The 20,753-nt window shown below is 41.2% G+C and overlaps 1 protein-coding gene across 1 annotated transcript; it reads left to right on the top strand.

The window, feature by feature from the left end:
* The first annotated feature begins 11,692 nt into the window (after nt 1–11,692).
* Nucleotides 11,693–18,415, top strand: skor1b (SKI family transcriptional corepressor 1b). Its single transcript, XM_042110033.1, has 9 exons — nt 11,693–11,885; nt 12,236–13,964; nt 14,558–14,657; nt 14,760–14,867; nt 15,002–15,076; nt 15,919–15,993; nt 16,463–16,537; nt 17,131–17,196; nt 17,686–18,415. Exons 1-9 carry the CDS (start codon nt 11,839–11,841, stop codon nt 17,859–17,861), a joined length of 2,451 nt encoding a protein of 816 aa, XP_041965967.1. The 5' UTR covers nt 11,693–11,838; the 3' UTR covers nt 17,862–18,415.
* Nucleotides 18,416–20,753: the final 2,338 nt, after the last annotated feature.

The raw sequence follows: 20,753 nt of genomic DNA, 5'->3' as shown, positions 1-20,753 counted from the left end.
ACACCGCAAACCTCTTACTGTGTGTGTACACACACACATACGTATATGTATGTGTGTTTGTAAGAGAGAGAAAAAATAGAGAGTGTGTGGTTAGGTATGTGTATGTGTGTCTTCATAACATCAGATGAAGATCCCTGACTTGACCTTGATGAGAAACGCCTCTGAGAATCCTCTGGACATTCCACCGGCGCCAGCATGGGTGACATCATGGGCAGGATTCCGCCGATGGGCGTTCGGGGTTACCCCCCTGGCTCCAGATTTAATGGCTTTGCATGTTCCCACAGTTCATCTTCTGCTCTGGGTACAGTCTTCCAGGGAATAAGACTATTAGTATGTAAATCTGGAAATCCCCAATTACACTGACCACTTTGGCTCTCAACCCCCCAGCCCCCAACTGTTCTCCGCCACAGACACCAGCCGCAGGAGAATTTGTATCTATATATAACCGTCCACACATATGCACTCTCCATAGATTGTGTAAAGGCCTTATAAATAACTGTACTTCATGACATTGTAGTGACAAGAATTATTGTGCCACAACTGTACAGTACTGCATCATGTCTGATTGGTGATTTCCATGTTTGAATGAAGCAGTTTAGAGTTCCCCAGTGGATAAAGAATTCATTACAGACACACGCACACACACACACACATACACAACATGGCTCACCACCACCCTGTAATGAGGTGATGACCACCCACTAGTTATAATTGCTTTAGACTCTTTAATTTTCAAGCTTATTAATCATATGTAGAGTTATTTAAAAATGCATAAATTAATCTCTGATTTAAAAAGCCTATCAAAGGCTCAGAACAATTAAAGAGTACGGCAAGAGAAGAGCTTCCCTGAGGCATCTGCTTCTTATTGTCATGGAGTGCTCAGGTGATTATCTTTGTTTTGATTCCAGCCTGTGATTAATGCAGCAACACTACAATGAGTCATCTCCCTTTCCTCTCTCCTTCCCACCCTTTCATCTCCTCTTCTCCTCTGTCCCCCTCTTCATCCTCTCCTTCCCCTTCTTCTCTTCTTCCTCCTCTCTGCCATCTCCAGCGTTTCATCAGCAGCAATAAGAGCATGCAGGCAGGCAGGCAGGCAAACGTCTCTGTCTCATCTCTTAATTAGATCTTCCACACAGCCTGGTGCACTACCTTGTCTTAAAGCAGTGTCTCTCACTCTCTCTCTCTCTTGTCTTAAAGCAGTGTCTCTCTCTCTCACACTCCGCTTCCTCACCAACTGTGACTGTGGCTGCTGGAGTGCCTACTCTACTCATCGCTACTCTCACAGATCCACTGATCTGCACACACGTCTGACCCTGACTGTCGCACAGGCAACACTAAGTTTATTTCACTTACTAGCTTCTCTGTTTCTCCTTGAGCTCCTGTCAGGCTCTGCCAGGTGGCCTTATGTGGAGCTCTGTGGATGTTTTTTGGTCTGCTCTGGCAACTGTTGCCAGGTCAACAGCCTTGCTCTTTGACTTGGAGTCGTGGGTTAATTATGAAGTAGAGATTGAGGAGGTGCATGCACACTCTGAAGTGAAGACCTCTAAAGGCCTTGCAATCCACTGCACAGCAACAATGCAAAGCAACAATGCTACGGTGTGTAATGTCAAAGGACCGAGATATAATGTTTCTAAAAAGGGAGCTATGTAGAATTCCATCAATCTGCTAAGCTCTAGGAACACAACCAGTAGGGGGCAATGAGATTGATTGACAGGCTACTTTCCCTCCTTGTAGGCCTCAACAGTCCCGCCCACCGCCGATTCTGAAATAAGAATTCAATACAATTTCTCCATTGACAATTGGAGTATAAGCCATAAAATCGTAACCGTCCATGGTAGACTTAAAACCAGCTGTGACATGACTAAGCTATTGCACATGCTCATTTAGACGCCAAAAGTTAACGGGTTATCAACCTTGTTTTAAGGGAAAAAAAATGTATTGGTGATTTAACAGAAAAGTACTACACTACCCAAAATCGTGAAGAGAAAAGATTGGTAGAGATCATCGTTGCCATGGAAATGTTTATGCCTCTGTTCCCACGACTGTCGGCTGTTTACTCGCTGGAATCAAGATGGATACCGAGGCTGTCAGAACCGATGTTTGGCCGTCCGATATAAACAGTTTTTCTCATCTTGAAAGTTGAATTTACTCAATAGACACTGTAGGAAGTTAGTCATCTTCTTGTGTGAGATTAAAATAGAAGCATGTTAAACTATCGTTAGGCTGCAAATGTTTGAAATGTGTAAGTTCGAAAGTCATGATGAGTAGTTCTTTCTCTCGGAGATTAAAATATGTACAGTCTTGTACCTTTGCCTTTTTCATCGTTTTTCTGTTAGTTTTTTTGCTCAACGTGAAATGTTGTGATTACGAGTCACATCATAGCTGGTCAGCCTAAGTCAGGGTCTAGAACTCTTTATGGATCTTTCCAGATGATACTTGGAGAAATGAATAGGAAACTTCCAGAAAATAAACTCTCTCGGAGGAGGGGCGGGACTGTTGAGGTCTATACCCACAAACAGGTCACAGAAAGTGCGTATTTCCCAACATATGAGATATGGTAACTATGGCTACTCCATAACAAAAAAAAACCTTAATCGCACCCATTAGAAGTTCACTCTATGGGTATTCTGTTCAGCAGTTATTCACGATAGAACTGAAATCCAACTTCCTAGCTGCTTTTTTCCCCTAGCTATAGGCCTCTCCGGAATAAGTGGTAGTTAGCATAGTTAGCATAACTATTAAAAATGATTAGCTAGGTTAGCTAAGTCACATGGTTAGCATAGTTAGCATTTTAACATTGTTAACATGCTAGTTGGCATAGCTAGCATAACTACTAAAAACGATAAGCTAAGTTAGCTAAGTCACATGGTTAGCATAGTTAGCATGTTAGTTAGCATTGTTAACATGTTAGTTAGCATAGTTAGCATAACTATTAAAAATTATTAGCTAGGTTAGCTAAGTCACATGGTTAACATTGTTAGCATTGTTAGCATAACTGCTAAAAATGAACAGCTAAGTTAAGTTGTTTTTACTCATATTTTACATCATATTTTAGCATTTTCATGCACTGTATTTCCTTCAGGAAATGCTTTTCTAGTTATTATTATCTTTCTTTTTACCTTTTTGTGCGCGCTATTCAGCCCAAACCGCTTAACGTACAAATTTGGTTCAAACACCGTTCTGTAGATCTTCCAAGGCTTTACCGTCCTATCCATTTTTCATTTTTGAGAAGTTTATACTTTTTGAGATATTTGTAATTAAAAGTGTATTTTTCCCCCATAGACTTGAATGGGGGCTGTGATGATAATAGAGTCAGCTGCGCTCGTTAAGTAGTTCTCAGAGCAGTTCCCAGACTAATCAGAACACTGGCACAGGTGTCACCTGTGAGAAATCCAACTGTCTCAGCTTCTAAGCATACAATTTAGCTCTACCTGAACTACACATCCTGTTAAAGTGTTTTCTGTGTGTCAAAATAAAAGTCCCAGCCATATCTCATGCATTCAGCATTATATCTCCAGAACGGCTTGACGTACATGCTTCAGATTTGGTACGAGTGTTTTTATGGACTCAAAGGTGAAGTGAGTTGATGTTGGAGGTTGAAGGTCAAATGTCAAGGTCAAAAACACCTTGAGTGTGAGATCTCAAGAATGCCATGTCACACAAGATTTAAATTTGGTTACTCCAAAAGCACCTTTGCAGGTATCACAATTACCCTACCAACCAGCTAGCAGCAAGCTCAACAGCCCCACCAACACCCTAACCAGCAGATTGCATCCCCTCGTGTAATTCCTCGGAATTTCATTTCTAGTTTCCACTAGATTTTTTGATTGTCGGTGCCATTAAAGTAGTAAACGATTATTAATGCTAACCGGGAGCTAGTTAGATCTCGCTCACAACCAGTCACAACCTAACGTGATGGTCATTTTCACGTGTGATTCACGCATGTTTTCAGTGGTCTATAAAAGTAAATCGTTTGCAAGGTTCAGCCTCTTTTCAACACGACTTAACTTTGGTTTGACTGTGCTGACAGTTTGTTGGCTGAATCCAAGTGATTTTCTCCCCTCTGGAGAAGTGTTGGTTCATCTTTGAAAAAGAAAGAAATCGCCGACAAAGACACTAAAGACATGACGAGACGAGATTTTTTTTGTTTTTCACAAAAAAACGACTAGGAATCAGAGGCGTATTGAGTCGATAGCTTTATTTTGCATGACCTTGATCAGAACAGTAACATTTTCAGAATGTATTAACAACCTATCAAACATGACGATTTCACGCAGGGTTAGTGCCACCTCCGTAGACAGGCTCTGGTGCCACAAACTCCATTTCGGTGAAGACAAACTATGAAACATTGCCGTTGCTATACAACCTTGACTCAGGGAGTTGCGGCGTCCGAAGCGTGCATTAGCTTAGCGCTTCTTACTGATATATTTCTACTTTAACGGCACCGACAATCAAAAAATCCAGTGGAAACTAGATGGCAGAAGTGTGTAGGCCAATCGGCCCACCATTCTACTTCGCCACCTACAGATGTTTGACAGTATGATATTTCGAAACGCCATGTTATTTCCCATAGACATTCGATGCCCGGAAGTTGGGTGGACACGGCTGTTTCGGAGGCGAATTCCCTACTTACAGGCATTCCCTACTTACAGACAGGTTGATCTAGGAAGTTGATTCCTCACTGAGATTGTTAGCAATCAGTGTACAAGTTTGATGATTGGCCCACTGTCACATTCCAACTAATCCATGGGGGCACTATACACTGGTGGTTAATATTGGTTAATATACACACAATTAATATTGATAGGCTGAAAATTATGAACGCCAATTTCCATGATGATTGGAAAATATGAAAGGATTGGTAATTAAATATAAAGGTGTTTTGTTGTCATTTAAGAAGGTTAATTTCACAGTAATTCAAATGCACAGGAAACTAATTTCATTATACTGTATGAATGTGACCATTATATATATGCCCTCAGTGCGCAAAAGATAATCTCTGAAACAGGTCTGTGGCCTTGCTAATAAGGTCATGGGTGAAATAACTGTATTGCTAAAAATGACTGCCTGTTAGCCACTTGTCAGATGTGCACAGATTCATTACAACCTGCCACTGTTGAAAAAGTAAATGGAAACTTTCCATGCTTCTCATGCCAGGCATTGTCATTTGGGACTAGTTCTCTTGGTTCTCGTGCCAGGCATTTTCATTCAAAGGGGCTAGATATCTTGGTTCTCATGCCAGGCATTGTCATTTGGGGCTAGTTCTCTTGGTTCTCATGCCAGGTATTTTCATTTAAAAGGGCTAGTTCTCTTGGTTCTCATGCCAGGCATTTTCATTTGGGGCTAGTTCTCTTGGTTCTCATGCCAGGAATTGTCATTTGGGGCTAGTTCTCTTGGTTCTCATGTCAGGTATTTTCATTTAAAGGGGCTAGTTCTCTTGGTTCTCTTGCCAGGCATTTTCATTTGGTGCTAGTTCTCTTGGTTCTCATGCCAGGAATTGTCATTTGGGGCTAGTTCTCTTGGTTCTCATGTCAGGTATTTTCATTTAAAGGGGCTAGTTCTCTTGGTTCTCTTGCCAGGCATTTTCATTTGGTGCTAGTTCTCTTGGTTCTCATGCCAGGCATTGTCATTTGGGACTAGTTCTCTTGGTTCTCATGCCAGGTATTTTCATTTAAAGGGGTTAGTTCTCTTGGTTCTCATGCCAGGCATTTTCATTGGGGGCTAGTTCTCTTGATTCTCATGCAGGCATTGTCATTTGGGGCTAGTTTTTTTGGTTCTCATGCCAGGCATTTTTATTTAAAGGGGCTAGTTCTCTTGGTTCTCATGCCAGGCATTTTTTTTAAAGGGGCTAGTTCTCCTGCATATTCTTTGATTATGAGGAGCATGTCACCACACAGGTCAATAATCCGAGACATACGATGATGAAAATGTCAAGGATAGCCACACTACATAATTAAAGGAATCACAATAATACAGCACACATTACATTCAATTAGACTTGCCAGCAGTGGAGATTTGAAGTGATAACTATGAGACAAAGTGGCCTTGGCTTTCCCTTCCTGCCAAAGCCCATGCTCATCTTTATCATTATAGATTTCATATCATCAAGGGTGAAGCTCTGCAGTATTTCTAAAGACTGGTGAAATGGCTGTGGACCTCTGTGCTGGTCTTTGTCCCCCAGATTAGTTCTTTATTAGCAGGGAGCAGCAAAGGGGAGGTGCTCCGTTTCTGTCCTGGCCAGCTCAGGGAAACCAGGAGTGACAAGTTCATTTGAAAAGCCTACTATGCTGCTGTTTGTCTCATTCTAGGAGTTGACATGTAAAATTACTGCAGCTGTCCGTCAGAATCAGCGTGCTGCCCCTCCCGTGACCCGGTGTTGACCCAAGGGCCGTGGAGTGAGACAGAGAGAAGCTAGTGGTCATGTTTTAGCGCCCTGGCTGACGTTATCAAGTACCACTCCACTTAAGAGACCACTTTTGCTTCAACAAAAACGCATAGGAAATAGTTGAGGCAAGTGGCCTTTTGCCTTTTTAATAAACTATAATTATGAATTCTTGCCACCCTCAGACTTTTGACCACTTGTACAGTAGCCTAGCTATCCTATGTGGAGAGAAAAGGATGTTTATTACCCTAATTCTAATTATGGGCTATAAACAAGCTCTTGAAAGCTTAAAAAGTCTTATCGAATGTTAACGTATTCGGACTCGCAAAGAGGAGTATTTTAAGTATTGCTCAGTTAATTTAAAGGGGCGCTTTACTCAAGGTTGCAGGGCGGAAAAAAAAACATGTAATCTCGTTCCACACAAGCAGATAGGAGAATAAGCGCGTAAATCTGAACGCTAACACTCTTGTCAGATTATTGACCCGCTTTGATTCGCGATTGCCACTCCATTCTCCTTCTCACCTCGCTCTCATTGCAGCTTTCAGCGCGTGCAGCTGGTGCGCGCATCTCGGAACGGTCCGGGAGCAGTCCAACTAGATTAGCACGTCAGGTCAGACGAAGAGTGCCCGGCCCGTTGCCAGGACGCCTTTATCAATGTCCAGTAATTAAAATGTCACCGTTTAATTTTCAGGCCACACCGATCCTCTTGGAGCAATCTTTCCTTAATAAAGGGTCTAATCGAAATGCTATTTTCAAGTGAAACAACAAAAAACGGTTTGGAGAGGCGGTTTAAGTGTAGCGCGGGGGTGGGAATCGATATGAGAGGAGTGGATTGATTTGCCTCTAAAATTAAATGTATTGAGGTCACGGTTTTATGCGATGCTGATACAACTGTTAAACAGAGAACATTGGTTTTCAACAGGCACAGTCATTAAATCCTGGTTGAACGAGACCAATGTGATTTATGCTGCTACTAACTTTGTTCCTACTACGACCTGGCATGTGTCAGAGATTACACATTATTTAAAGAATTTATCAGGAATTTATTGAAGTCACTGGGCCAATTTTCTTTTTTACATTTTTTGTTTAAGGGCCTGATATTCATGCATAAGTTTATACAGTCATGTTCTTGTCAACATTTGTTTTACGCTCAGGTGTAATTGTGTCATATGGCGCGTGTATGCCTACATGTAGCCTACCTTAAGGCGTTTGATTAACTTAATTTCAAACACCACAATGGGGACATAATTATCTACAGTATCCTTGTTCTTTTTTAGAGACGCAAGGTTTATTCACTTGCTGACTTGATGCCTGCATTTCTCATCTGAAGAAATATTCTATAGAACGACATTTGGAGATTATTTCCGATCGGACAGATTCAAAGATTCAAATAAACTCTGATAACCTGCGGGTTTCTTTGACTTTTGCCTTCAACACGATGCAACTCCCAGGTCTCTCTGTATTCAACGCCGATCAATTCATCTGCGCATCCTCTAGATAATAATTACATCGGCATTGTTTATTTGTTTACTGTGCGGAACTTGTGCTTCGATTGACACATTTTGAAACGTGTCGGTCATCAGGAAGACTCATTAGCGCGGTTTCCACAAGAGAGCTGTTCTTCATTCAAAGCTCAGTAGGCTATGTAATGGATATGGGCTCTACTATTTTAGCACACAAACAAGACGAGAGAAGATATAATCAATGTCAGATAAACGCGTGGTGGATAGGCTACAAGTTCAGTGACAAGAAGTGATTCACTCTGAGAGTGTGAGGGTTAACGGTTAAAACAAAGCACTGCTTCAAAACAACACAGCGCAATACTAAAAGGGGGGAAAAACATGTTGCTGGATATGAAAACACTAGATACACTATACAATATATTATTGCAAGGCATGGCTAAAATAATTTGGTTAGAATTATATTGCTTAAAGTTGGCTAGTGTAGCTTACTGCCCTAAGAGTCAGCTCTATAAAAACAAATCAAATTTAAGCCACTTATGTTAGCAAACCCTGCGATACGCAATAGCATGTTCAAACTGCAGATGTTTTTCACCATCTACGCAGTCAGATGAAAACGCGTTTCTTTTATCCAAACCCCGCGTCATCACCAGCTCATAAACACGTCGTGCCCTCCTGGCCTTTAAGGTGCACATGAGCCCTGAACGATTTCCCCTCAAAGGACTCGGATTCATTCATCCAAATTTGAAGCTCTTTTTTGACAGCTGGGTCCACCGCTGAAAACCACAACAGTTTATTTTTGTCTGACTGTCGGTTAGAGCCTTAGCCAAAATGCTTCAAAGCCAATCCTGCGTAGGCTAATGGAAAATAACAATTAACAGTAAAGGCAATGTGACATCTTGCGTTAGATTTCTTTCAACTTTAATTAATGGTAGCCTATATACTTTGTTGATTGTTAATATTCGATTAGACATAGTTGCATTAATTCCAAGTTGCATTAACTAGGCCTGCCATTTAATTAAATAAAAAATAAAAACTTTAGAATATAAGATAGCCTACTAATTAGTCCCTCGAATTAATAACCTTTAACGTGGCTTCATTAACATTAGTCCGTCAACTTGAATGGCTGAAGGCCACTTAAAGTTAATTGAATACTGCAAACCTTTGGTATTAGTATTTATATAAAAATCGGAAACCTTACTTCAATGATGTTAATGTGTTACTCCGTATCAATAATGCATATGTTAATTTGTAAGGGAAATGTGTGCTCTGTGTGCTAGTTTAATTTAGCACCAGTGTCTGTTTGCCATATAATGATAATACAAGAGGTCAGTTAAAGCGTAATTGTCGCGCAAGGTGTCCGATTGCCTTACCTGAGCCGAAGCTCAAACTGCACGATGGGTTAAAATAATGGGCAACAACGTGGCATTCAGTTTACCTTCTTAATAATTTAGGAGAACTGAATAATTACAGTCCAAAATGGTAATTATTGCTGGCGAGGAAGAAAGTCTCTTGCCCGCCCGTGAAAGTCAATAGTACCGAGCAGGATCGGATTACGCCTCCTGAGCGTGATCCCTCCTCCATCAATATTGTAGAGAGCACGGCGATGGCGGGCGGGCGCGCGTGCCAGTTCTGAAAGAGAAGCGAAAGAGAAAAATGGTACTTAAGCAAATTAAGAAATATATGTGGTGACCACTTCACGATACCGAAGTTTTAATCGATGTTACCACTTACAATGACTTCACCGAAATTACCAATTTCATGTTCTTTAATTATTTTCCTTGTGTCAGCCGGCTTAGCCTACTTTTTTTTCTTTCACTTTTATGAACACATTTATGAACAAGCAATACCTTTAATCGGCTACGAGCAATTTCATCGCTATGTGTGTAGGCTACATCCAAATCGAGTATCTTACATGTAGGCTTCTGTGGGGTCCATTGTAATTAACAAAAACGGTGCACGTCAGTCCGTGAGAACCGGAACACATGCGGTCGGCACAACATCTGAAATGTCACCAATGAAAAGAGTCTCTTGGGACGACTTCAAGACTCGCACATGATTTCAATAACAATGTGTATTTATTTAACGCTGATGGATTGGATAAATGAAAACACCCTAGGCAACTTACGTCATTGTGACCTATGGTCAGTTTCATCATAAGAATACAGTATTTCATTTTGAGATATGTTCCTGGCGTATCTTCTTCAGAATCTATCCTTGACAAACTAAACATTCCGATATTTCCCAAGGCAGGGACTAAAATGTGCTCATGCCTTAGCTAAGGACGCTTTCAAACTTCTTTCTCTTCAATTTTTTTTAAGTTGGCGCGTTTCTGCTCAAAAACCTCAGTCAGGAAACTGAACCGGTGCTGCTACATATTGATAGCCTAACTCATTCTGGGCATCGCGGGGTGAGCCGGCGGTCATTGATCGGGCTATAAATACTTATGAATAGTTAACGCGGCCATATCACTCAACCGCTTACCTCGGGCTGGTGCTTACACATATCAGACGCTTTGTTCACGCTACCTGTTCTTGCCAGGACGCGTGTGGTCGTCCACCTCTCGTGTGCTGGAGATTGGACTTGGAGCTAGAGGCAAACAGGTGTAGCGCAATAAAGTAGTCGCAAATAAGATTCTTTAGCCACTTCTTCAAATATTCCATGACAATGCTGTAAATTCGTTGTCAGACCCCCCCCCCCCCCACCCCCATTCTTTAAACTAACTGATAGGCAAGGCTACTTTTGACGCTCATCCTAAATGCAATTATCAAAAGCACAAAAACGTGTCATGTAGCCTAAATACAAATCAAATTGAAACGGTCAGACTAACGATAGGCTATATGTATATTGTTTCGGTGGCTGACCCTTGTTCATACCACACTGTACGATTATCCTACTTGCCAAACGCGCGCGCGCGCACACACACACACACACACACACACACACACACACACAGTCTCTCTCTCTCTCTCACTCACTCACACACACACACTCTTTCTTGCATTTCTTCAAAAATCACGTGACAAAAATAAAACGTCTCCAGGCCAATATGACAGCAGCGAGTGTGGTTTCTGTCGGTCCCGTAGGCAAACAGTTCATGTAAATATGCTTGCGCTAAGTGGGAGTGCCTCGCTATTACTTTAGCTGTCACTGCTGAACGTCTTGAATGGCTTTGTCGTAAAGAGGAGCGCACTACCTTACCGACGGTCACTCCTCCAGCTCTCACTCACGCCAGAAACCCTCGAGGAGGATGCACGTCCACATGTACTTCTGATAAAACACACACACAACTTCTTCACAAGAAGGCACTTGGACATTTCTATCCGAAACAGACGTAATTATCACATTGTCGACAAGAGGACTGTCCAATTTCGTCGCCAGTTTGACTTTTCTTGTTTATTTGCTGTTCAAAAACTACTGCTTTCTGACCAGTCTTAAAAGGTGAGTTTGAATTTTCTGTGTTCTGTGTTCCTTTGTTTGCCAGTAATATTGCTAAAGTGCTTATATCGCGTGTTAATGTGGTAATTAGCTTTTAATAAAATCATGACATATAGACTATTGCGTGTTCTAGTATGCAAAAGGAATAAAAGAATTACTAGAATGACCGATGGTTTATAAAATGTATATTTAGGCCTATATAATAATGCAGGACAAAAATAGAATATCTGCAAAAAACAAAACAAAATATTATGTTTTGCCACTTTAAATAGAGGTTCCTGTTGAATCATCTTAATTATACTTAGTGTTTTTTCAACCGTTTAAATGTTTAGGCAAGGATGAACCTTGGGTAATTACAATGAAAGCAGCTTAGCGCGTCTTACCTTTTGCTTAAGCTTGCGCAAAGTCGGCTAAATTTTACTGCTGTGCCCCAGCGTCTTTCTTGACACGATTCCATTTCCCGAATCCAAGTAGGGAGGCATGGTTGCTTTCCAAATAAGAAAGCTTACAACGTCATGATACAGGCATGTGAAATTAAGAAACAGAAGTCAAAAATTCATGCGAGCAAATAGCTATTTAACAGCTGACAACTTCGAAAACCCTGAGTGAGTCAGATTCCATCCTCTTATGGATTAATAATCTTGATTGAAAATGTAGATCCATGTGTTTCTAATATACAGTAAAATTATCTGCTCTAAGATAGCCTAATTAATCCTGTTATTATTATTATTATTATTATTATAATCATCATCATCATCATTATTAGCTGCTTGTATAGCAATTATTCTTCAGTGGTGAGTGTCTGCAGGCCTACTGTATTACAAAGATCAAATCAGTGTGCAGAATACATTATTTTTGGAGAGGCTACTGTAATTTCCATCTCCATAATTTTACAATGAGAATGGAGGTGGCATTCTCATGAATGGACTAACACATGTAATATCGCTGTTGATAGGTGTCCAGGAATGGAATCAATTCCGAGTCAGCTGCCAGCCGTACGAGACTCCAGCTGCTCCCCAACTTCCAAGCAAGAGCTGCAATCCTACTCTGGCCCTGCGTTAAAACCTAACCAAGTCAGCGAGGCCTCTCTGTACGGAATACCCATAGTCTCTCTAGTCATAGATGGCCAAGAGAGACTCTGTCTCGCTCAAATCTCCAACACCCTCCTGAAGCACTACAGTTACAACGAGATACACAACCGCCGCGTGGCCCTTGGTATTACCTGCGTGCAGTGCACGCCAGTCCAGCTCGAGATCTTGCGGCGCGCAGGGGCTATGCCAATTTCATCCCGGCGTTGCGGGATGATCACCAAGCGCGAGGCCGAGAGGCTTTGCAAATCCTTCCTCGGGGCACACGCGCCGCCCAAGTTACCTGAAAATTTTGCCTTTGATGTATCTCACGAGTGCGCATGGGGAAGTCGGGGCAGCTTCATACCAGCTAGGTACAACAGCTCTAGAGCTAAATGTATAAAATGTTCATTCTGCAATATGTATTTCTCTCCAAACAAATTCATATTTCACTCGCATCGCACCCCAGAATCCAAGTACACACAGCCCGATGCTGCTAACTTTAATTCGTGGAGGCGTCATCTCAAATTAACTGACAAAAATTCAGCTGATGAGGTGACGCACGCCTGGGAAGACGTCAAGGCCATGTTCAATGGCGGCAGCAGGAAGAGGACGCTGCCATCCAGTGGGTCTACGGGGTCCTCCCCGACCAAAACCCCGGGACCCCGCGGGCAGCCCCACAGTGAATCCCCTGAAATCCCGCACAAAGCCATGAGATGCCAGGACGAGCAGTCCGGCGTTGTTCCAAGCAGCATGCGCAGCTATCCCGTTATCCCCGTGCCCAGCAAGGGCTTCGGGATGCTGCAGAAGATCCCCCCGCCGCTCTTCCCCCACCCTTACGGATTCCCTGCCTTTGGACTGTGTCAGAAAAAAGAGGACGGCATGGTGATTGGCGAGCCAAATAAAACTAACCTTTCAGGCATGTTTTGGCCCGGGACGAAAGACAGTGGCTATCCATCGTTTCCAATGTTTTGGCCCACAACAGGAAGCCTCCCCATGCCACCCTATTCCCAGTCACACCCTAAACCACCCTCGGACCTGCTATGCTCCAGACCAAATGAAGTTGACGTCTCGGAGCCAAATGACCGAGGCACAAACACACCCAAAGAGAGTGGTATAGACAGCGAGCGCTGTTCAAGCACGCAGTCCCTCCGCAATGAAGAGGACAAGTCTGGAGATGACAGCCGCTCGGTGGATGGGATGCCAGACACTCCCCGGAAAATGAGCTACATATCAGCTTTCAGACCTGTGGTGAAAGACACGGAGAGCATTGCCAAGCTGTATGGGAACAGAGGGTCGTATGCAGGGGGTCGATCTGGCTACCTGTCACCCGATTTTCTAAGCGAAAGTTCTAGTTACAGGTCGGCCTCTCCGGATGTGGACAGCGTGGATGACCCGGATGTGGACGTAGAGTCAAACAAAGTGCAGGAGGAGGACTCTTTTGCCTTGTCAGGTGACGGCCACCGGAGTCCACTTGGCCCTGTAACTCAAGAAGCGGCCGCGACGAGTGTGGAATCGGAGGACAGAACCAAGTCGAGCGAGGCACGCGCTACAGATGCTGACAGAGAGAGCAAACAGCTGCCAATAGAAACCAACAGAAATACAGCGATATACGAGGTGGGTATACACACGCATAGACACACACACACACACCTCAAAGTTTATACACAAAATCCACTGAGACACTTTGTTTACAAGATGTTAATCCCCCACATGGGAAACATTATTGATTTTTTTATTTCGCTTTTTGGATATTCCTGATTGTTTGTTCAATTTTCCATAACGTCAGTAGGCTATCTCATGAACAATAGGCCTATATGCAAAGTTACCATAACGAATAAAAACAGTCAAATGTATCTCAATTAAACAAAACAAAAGACATGGCTGCATGGCTTCACAGATGTAATTTTATGATCATATGGAATTAAAGCGCAGGAGAGAAATGTCAGGAGTTCTATTTTACGCCCCTTAAATTCAGTCTGTTTAGATGTCTAGAGGGCTATCAGACATGATTAGGAACACAACTTTAATTTATTTTAATTGGGTCACGGGGACACATATGTGGATTGGGGATCATTTGAAACAGAGGTCGCCTGAGTGGAAGCCCTGTTTGAGTGATTCCACACGTGTGAGAGAATGGGAACTGGAATTAGGAAAAGCTCTCAGATAATTGTGGGAAATTGTCTTAAGTATTGTGGTTCATTTTGCAGGTGTATACGAATGAAAGAGACGGCCATGTGCAACGAATGAGCACCCCGTGCACATTTGGATCATCAGTTAATTACCAACGTGATCGTCGGGAGTCGAATGGTGGGAGTCGCCTTTTCCAAAATAATATAAGATTTATTGAAGACATTGAAGAAGACTCTGAGCTCAACGCATGCCATTTTATTTTTTGTATGTGGCTTACAGATACGCGCGAGGAGGAGCCGTCTTCTACTGTGGATGAAATCGAACCTAAAAGTTTCCACCAAGACCATGGCGCTCTGTCAGATGGAAACCAAAGAGAACCTGATGGTGGTGAGTCGGCTTAGGTCATTCATTCATCCATCCACCCATTCCTCTCTCTTGCTAGGTCACCCAAACAATTGACCAAATGAAATGTAAGAGTGGTCATTGGGCAAATAAATAAATCTTTTAACTTTTCCGCTCAGGTCAGGAGGCAACCCGTTGTGATGATGGCACTACCCCAGTGATCGGCAGCAGAAATATAGAAAGCATGGCCAAAGGTAAGGACATTGTGACTTCTGAGCCCGTCTGTGATCTTTTTTTTTATCTTATATTTCTTTAATCAGCGTTGCATTCTGAGCTTCGAATCCCAAACCCACTCCTAAATAAATAGGCCTAATACATACAATAAAACAAAATCTGAAATACTGAATAATAATAAAAAAAATGGCCCATTGAGATTAGTAGAGGTTAACCCAGGTCACGGTAAATCTCGTTTCCCAGTTTGTCCTCTGTCACGTTTAAAACTGGACAATCCCCGGTGATAATACGCACAGCGAGCTTCTTGAATTCACTCCACGACCCAGCTAAGCAGTTGTAAATATGGCCGAAGGCAGGATTATCCGATTTAGGCCGCTAAGGAATGGATGGGCAAAAGGTCCAAATGTCACCGATTAGATCTTCACTTACTGGATTTACTAAATGGACCTACTTACACAAGAAGTCTTTAACCTAGCCATCAGGCGCACCAACCTGTGCAGGGATTTTAACATACTTACCGAGGAAATGGAGCAATGGGTGCACATGCGTTTTCGGAAAGAAATCATAGTGAGACATTTACTATGATAAATATTTGGATGGTCACATAGCAGGAGCAGGTGTTAGGCTATTGATTTTGCTTATTCAAAATAATAATGACATATTAAGTTACGACTAGGCTAAATGAGCGCAAAATGAGAATTTAAAAATACACATGAGCAGATGGTATGTTTTGGCTACTTGCAATTTAACTCGACATTATGGTTATTTTTTTTTTTAATTTTATTTATTTATTGTTTTTTGGACCAAGGATAAAACGAATTGCAAACATTTTTAAAACAAGATTTCCCTTGTATTTTCACAGAAGAATTGCAGAAACAGTTAGTTGAGCAGGTGGAACTTCGGAAAAAACTGGAGCGGGAATTCCAAACTTTGAAAGGTGTGACCCATTTCTGACTAAGTATTTAACAGTAAACTATAGCCTACAACACAAGAAATATCCATCAAATGTCATCAGAATCTTATGGGTTGGAGATTATTATATCACAACGGGTATTGTAAATTCCATTTTCACCATGTAGGCACCATTTCATAACATTTATATTTTCTTTCTTCTTTTTTGCCTCCTTTAGTTGCCTATATTTAAAACACAGAATTTTAGTGTGAAAGAAAAATCAGAAAGGAAGTGCTGAAATATAGCCAACACAAAATAATAAGACCAAATACCAAATGACCAAACACTACATTTAAATGTATTTTTTATAAAATTAGGAACAAGGTGATGAACACCATTTTACTTAAGATTTTTCCATTCTTGTGATCAAGTGATCATCAGCAAAGTCATTTGGACCTTTGGACAAAAGGCCCCAGGTAGAATGGTCCTAATCATTGTATTATTTGCTCCTCAGATAATTTCCAAGACCAGATGAAGAGAGAGCTGTCCTACAGGGAGGAGATGGTGCAGCAGTTGCAGATAGTTAGAGGTGAGGTACATAACTGACCTGCCACTGATTAAAAACAGAAAATGGCACTGGCTCCAAAACGGCACTGCATTTCTGTGAGCATTTCAACAGCATTGGTGTGTGAAGTTTTTTTTATTTTTTATTATGTAGGTCTATTTTAATTATGATCTTGCAATGCAATATGTGTATTTAATTATAAAACATTTAAACAAAGTTCAACTAAAGGGAAACCAATAATGAAGTTAATATTTCCCATTTTGGTGAAAGTCATAGGTTAAGTTCATGTACGTCATTGGTGGTGTAGACTTATGGTGGTGCAACTTATATGGGGCCGTTATTAATTAATGAACTTCACATGGCAGGCTACATTAGATAAATAGATTTTTTTAAATAAAGGAGATTTTTGCATCCTTTTTTTCGTTGCATCAATTTCTTGTCATCCATCTAAAAAAGAGCAGGACAACAGTGTAGCAGTGTAAGGGCCATGCTGTAAATAAAAGATGTGTTTCTATATATATTATATTATATAATATTATATTATAGTACATTATATCATATTATAGTCTATTATATTATAGTCTATTGTAAAGTTATCCTCTGTTTCTCCTGCTTAGATACTCTATGCAGCGAGTTGGACCATGAGAGAAAGGCTCGTTATGCTATTCAACAGAAGTTAAAAGGTAATGGATAACTCCGCTGTGGAGATCAGAATCACAGCGTTACCATGGCCACAGATAGGGAATACCAGCGCAAAATCTGCAGTCCGAGGTCCTATCCCCACAGAGATGACAATATAACAGCTCCCTTTAGGTTCTCTCCAGGGTATGTTAATTGCAATAGCCATTCCCAGTTTACATGATGGATAGATGGGCAGAGGTGCCCCTGTTCTTATTGGAGTGTGATGGATCTTGGCTGCATGGACAAAGTTGAAATAAGATAGAGGGTTTTTTAGGGGGGTATTCGCAACCCCTTCAATTTTAGTGTGTATTATGACTGCTGTACCAGGGCCTTCATGAGCCATCCTCAGTGTCGTAGAGACCCCTTACCAGAGCTCTTTCCTAGGCACACCTGACGTGACTTAGCTTAACGAGCGTCATTGTCTTAAGTAATCGAGAGCCACAACTTTTTTCCTAGAAGCTCACGACGCGTTGCACCATTTCTCCTGTAAGATGCTGACCCCCCGGCACTGTACTGGAACCTGCACCTTCAAGCCCCCCCTGCTGCCCCCGTGACCGGCAGAGCCCCCGCCCGCCTCAGGAACCAACCCCCCAGCTGGTGGACCGAGTGGGAGAGGAACCTACCTGCCTGGAAACCTCCTCTGATTTTTAGCCGAAACCACACCTAACCTTCACCGCCACACCGAACTGCACCCAGTGATATCTGTAGAAACACAGATGTGAGTCTATTCGTATTGTAGTTCCAGGCCTATGTTAAAGCACATTTTGAGAGACAGAAACCAAGGCTTGTTCTCAGATAAAAATGTAAGTATTGTATAATCTGAAGTTAAAGACTAACACAGTGATTACATTGAATAACCAAGACCATCACCTCTAGAAATTTGTTTATATATCAAGTGGCTATGTGCAATGCATATAAAAAATATACATAAACATATATATATATATATATATTTATGTATCTTGTGATACTTCTTGTTGGTGGAATGTTAGATGGATCTAAATAGGTGGTTTAGTTATTTATGTCTTTGTACATTTTTATTTAACCTTATTTATTTTCCCTCATCTCTGTTGTTTGTAGTCATCTGCAACTTTGTATTATATTAATGTAAAGCACTTTAAACAGGTAACCCAGCGGATTCAAATGTGTATTAAAATATGCTCTTTGGAAATAACTGGAACTGCTGTTTTCATTGGTTAAAAAATAAATAACTGGAACAACTGTTTTCATTGGTTATAAAATAACTTGTATGAATGATGCCCTTATTTCAACTGTAACACAATAATTCTAGTTGATATTAAAGGAAAAGCAACAAAATGTAGCTTTATTAATGACAAGGATTTAATGAGGGCGCTTTTGCAATTTTTGCGGAATGCAAGGACACATAATAAGAGCATTAATTCGGTATCACTATAGTATTTTCGGTGCCTACAATTGACAATCAGTAACTCTAGCCTACAATTCAGTTCTCTCACGGAAGCCAGAGTGAAAAGTAAGCTTTCAGCACACTTTTTATATTAAGAAAATCAGTCCAGACACTCCTGAATCATGAGGGATACAAACAATAGTTACACAATGGACTAGTTTTTTATTCTTTATGTTTTAGGCAAAAACAAGCGAATGTTGCCTAAAAAATGTCTTAATGAGATAATATGCATTGGTGGTTGTGTTAAGGGTGAAACCTAGAGTAATTGCTTATTGACATCATTAACTAATACAAATAATTTCTTGGCTAAATGCAAAAATACTGCACCTTTTAGATAGGCCTACATTTCGAGGAAATGCTAAAGTAACCGCCTCTGCAAATAGGCCTACAAAACAATACCAGAGCGACATCTAGTGGATATAAAAAGTGCATTATTTTTAAATGTAGGATAGGCCCTGGAGAGAGATGTAGGCCTGAAAGGAGAAAGAGCGAGCGCCACCTTGTAAACAGTATTTTACCGCCACCTTCTGGTGGATGTAAGGCATCACACAGGAATGGATCCTTTGGGTGACTGTCGCAAGAGACAAAGCCTAGCATAAACAAAATCAACAACTACATAATTTACCAGTTCAATAGTTTCTGTCCCATTCTGAAAATAAGTTGTACAATATGTAAGTTGTACAACATGTACAATAAACAATAATATGTAATCAGTAATCTGATGAGTAGTGTACTACTAATTTTGAGACCAAGTATAAATTGTCTTTAGATATTTAAGTCAGTGAAGAAAGAGAAAGGATAGGGAACATGCTAAGTGTGTGCTGATGAAACAACACTCACACTTTGCTCAGAATGAAACCAAATGAGAACGAGGGAAGATCTTTGGTGGCTGACAAGTTTCCAACAACTCTATGAAGAGCCAAAACCGAGACGGCCTGATTCATTATCTACTACACAGAGCAAGAAAAAAACAACTTGGACAATAATCAACAATGAGGACCTGTTGAGAGATCTGATTAGTAATGTTGAGATTATTTAATGATGACATGACAATTTTCCACTGTTTTCTGTATGAAATTGAGCCTACATTTGTAAAAGCATTTCCCATGCTTAATATTTCATGCATTTTAAGCTTTAGGCTACTAAAAGTCACTTCTTGATGTACATTTTTAAAGGCAACTAGTTTGAGTCATGTGAAGGGAAGATGAACATACGTGTCATTCTTGCTTTACGGCAGGGATTGCAAGAAGATTTCACAAAGGCCATACGTTCTGTGTTCTGATGAATCACAAAGGCCATACGTTCTGTGTTCTTGATGAATTACAAAGGCCATACGTTGTGTGTTCTGATGAATCACAAAGGCCATACGTTCTGTGCTCTTGATGAATCACAAAGGCCATACGTTCTGTGTTCTGATGAATCACAAAGGCCATATGTTCTGTGTTCTTGATGAATCACAGAGGCCATATGTTCTGTGTTCTTGATGAATCATCGCCATGATCTTTACCTTAGCACTTCCGCTTTTCACCTCTGTGGTAATATATAACCATGGCGACATGAGTAAACCAGGGCCTTGAGAGCATGAAACTGTGGCATACCATGACTAGCAAATCCCAGGGCATTGAGAGCATGAAACTGACATACCATGACTAGCAAATACCCATGGCCGAGTAGGGATGGACAACACCACCGATATCAAGTAATAAGCCTAGGCCGATATCCTTATACACATACTCTAAAATGCTTTCTTTATAATAACAGGAAATCTTTCTATTGTGAAAATTGGTGATCTATGTGTTCCTACCTCTCCCTTTATCTAGCTCATCTTTATCTCTAACATTTCAAAAGAGTCTCACTGCCACAAACATTTTATTATGAAGTTGTCCTTGAAAGGCACTTATAAACTTGAACTTGAATAACATAACAGGACCAAAGCAATGCCCAACTGGTGACAGCCACAACACTGCTGTACCCATGGTTGAATTAAAAGCACTCATTCACAATCACACAAGTGCTGTCCCCAGCCAATCAACAATCTAGCTTAAACAATTGGCTATAATACAACAGGGAGCAAGTTACAACAACATATAACTAAAATATGTTCTATGTGCTTGTTAGCCTTATCCCCTTGCT

Source organism: Alosa sapidissima, chromosome 11 (genome assembly GCF_018492685.1).
Source record: "Alosa sapidissima isolate fAloSap1 chromosome 11, fAloSap1.pri, whole genome shotgun sequence".
NCBI classification, from domain to species: Eukaryota; Metazoa; Chordata; class Actinopteri; order Clupeiformes; family Clupeidae; genus Alosa; species Alosa sapidissima.
Note: the sequence above shows the minus strand (reverse complement) of the source record. Positions and strands in the feature narration are given on the sequence as shown.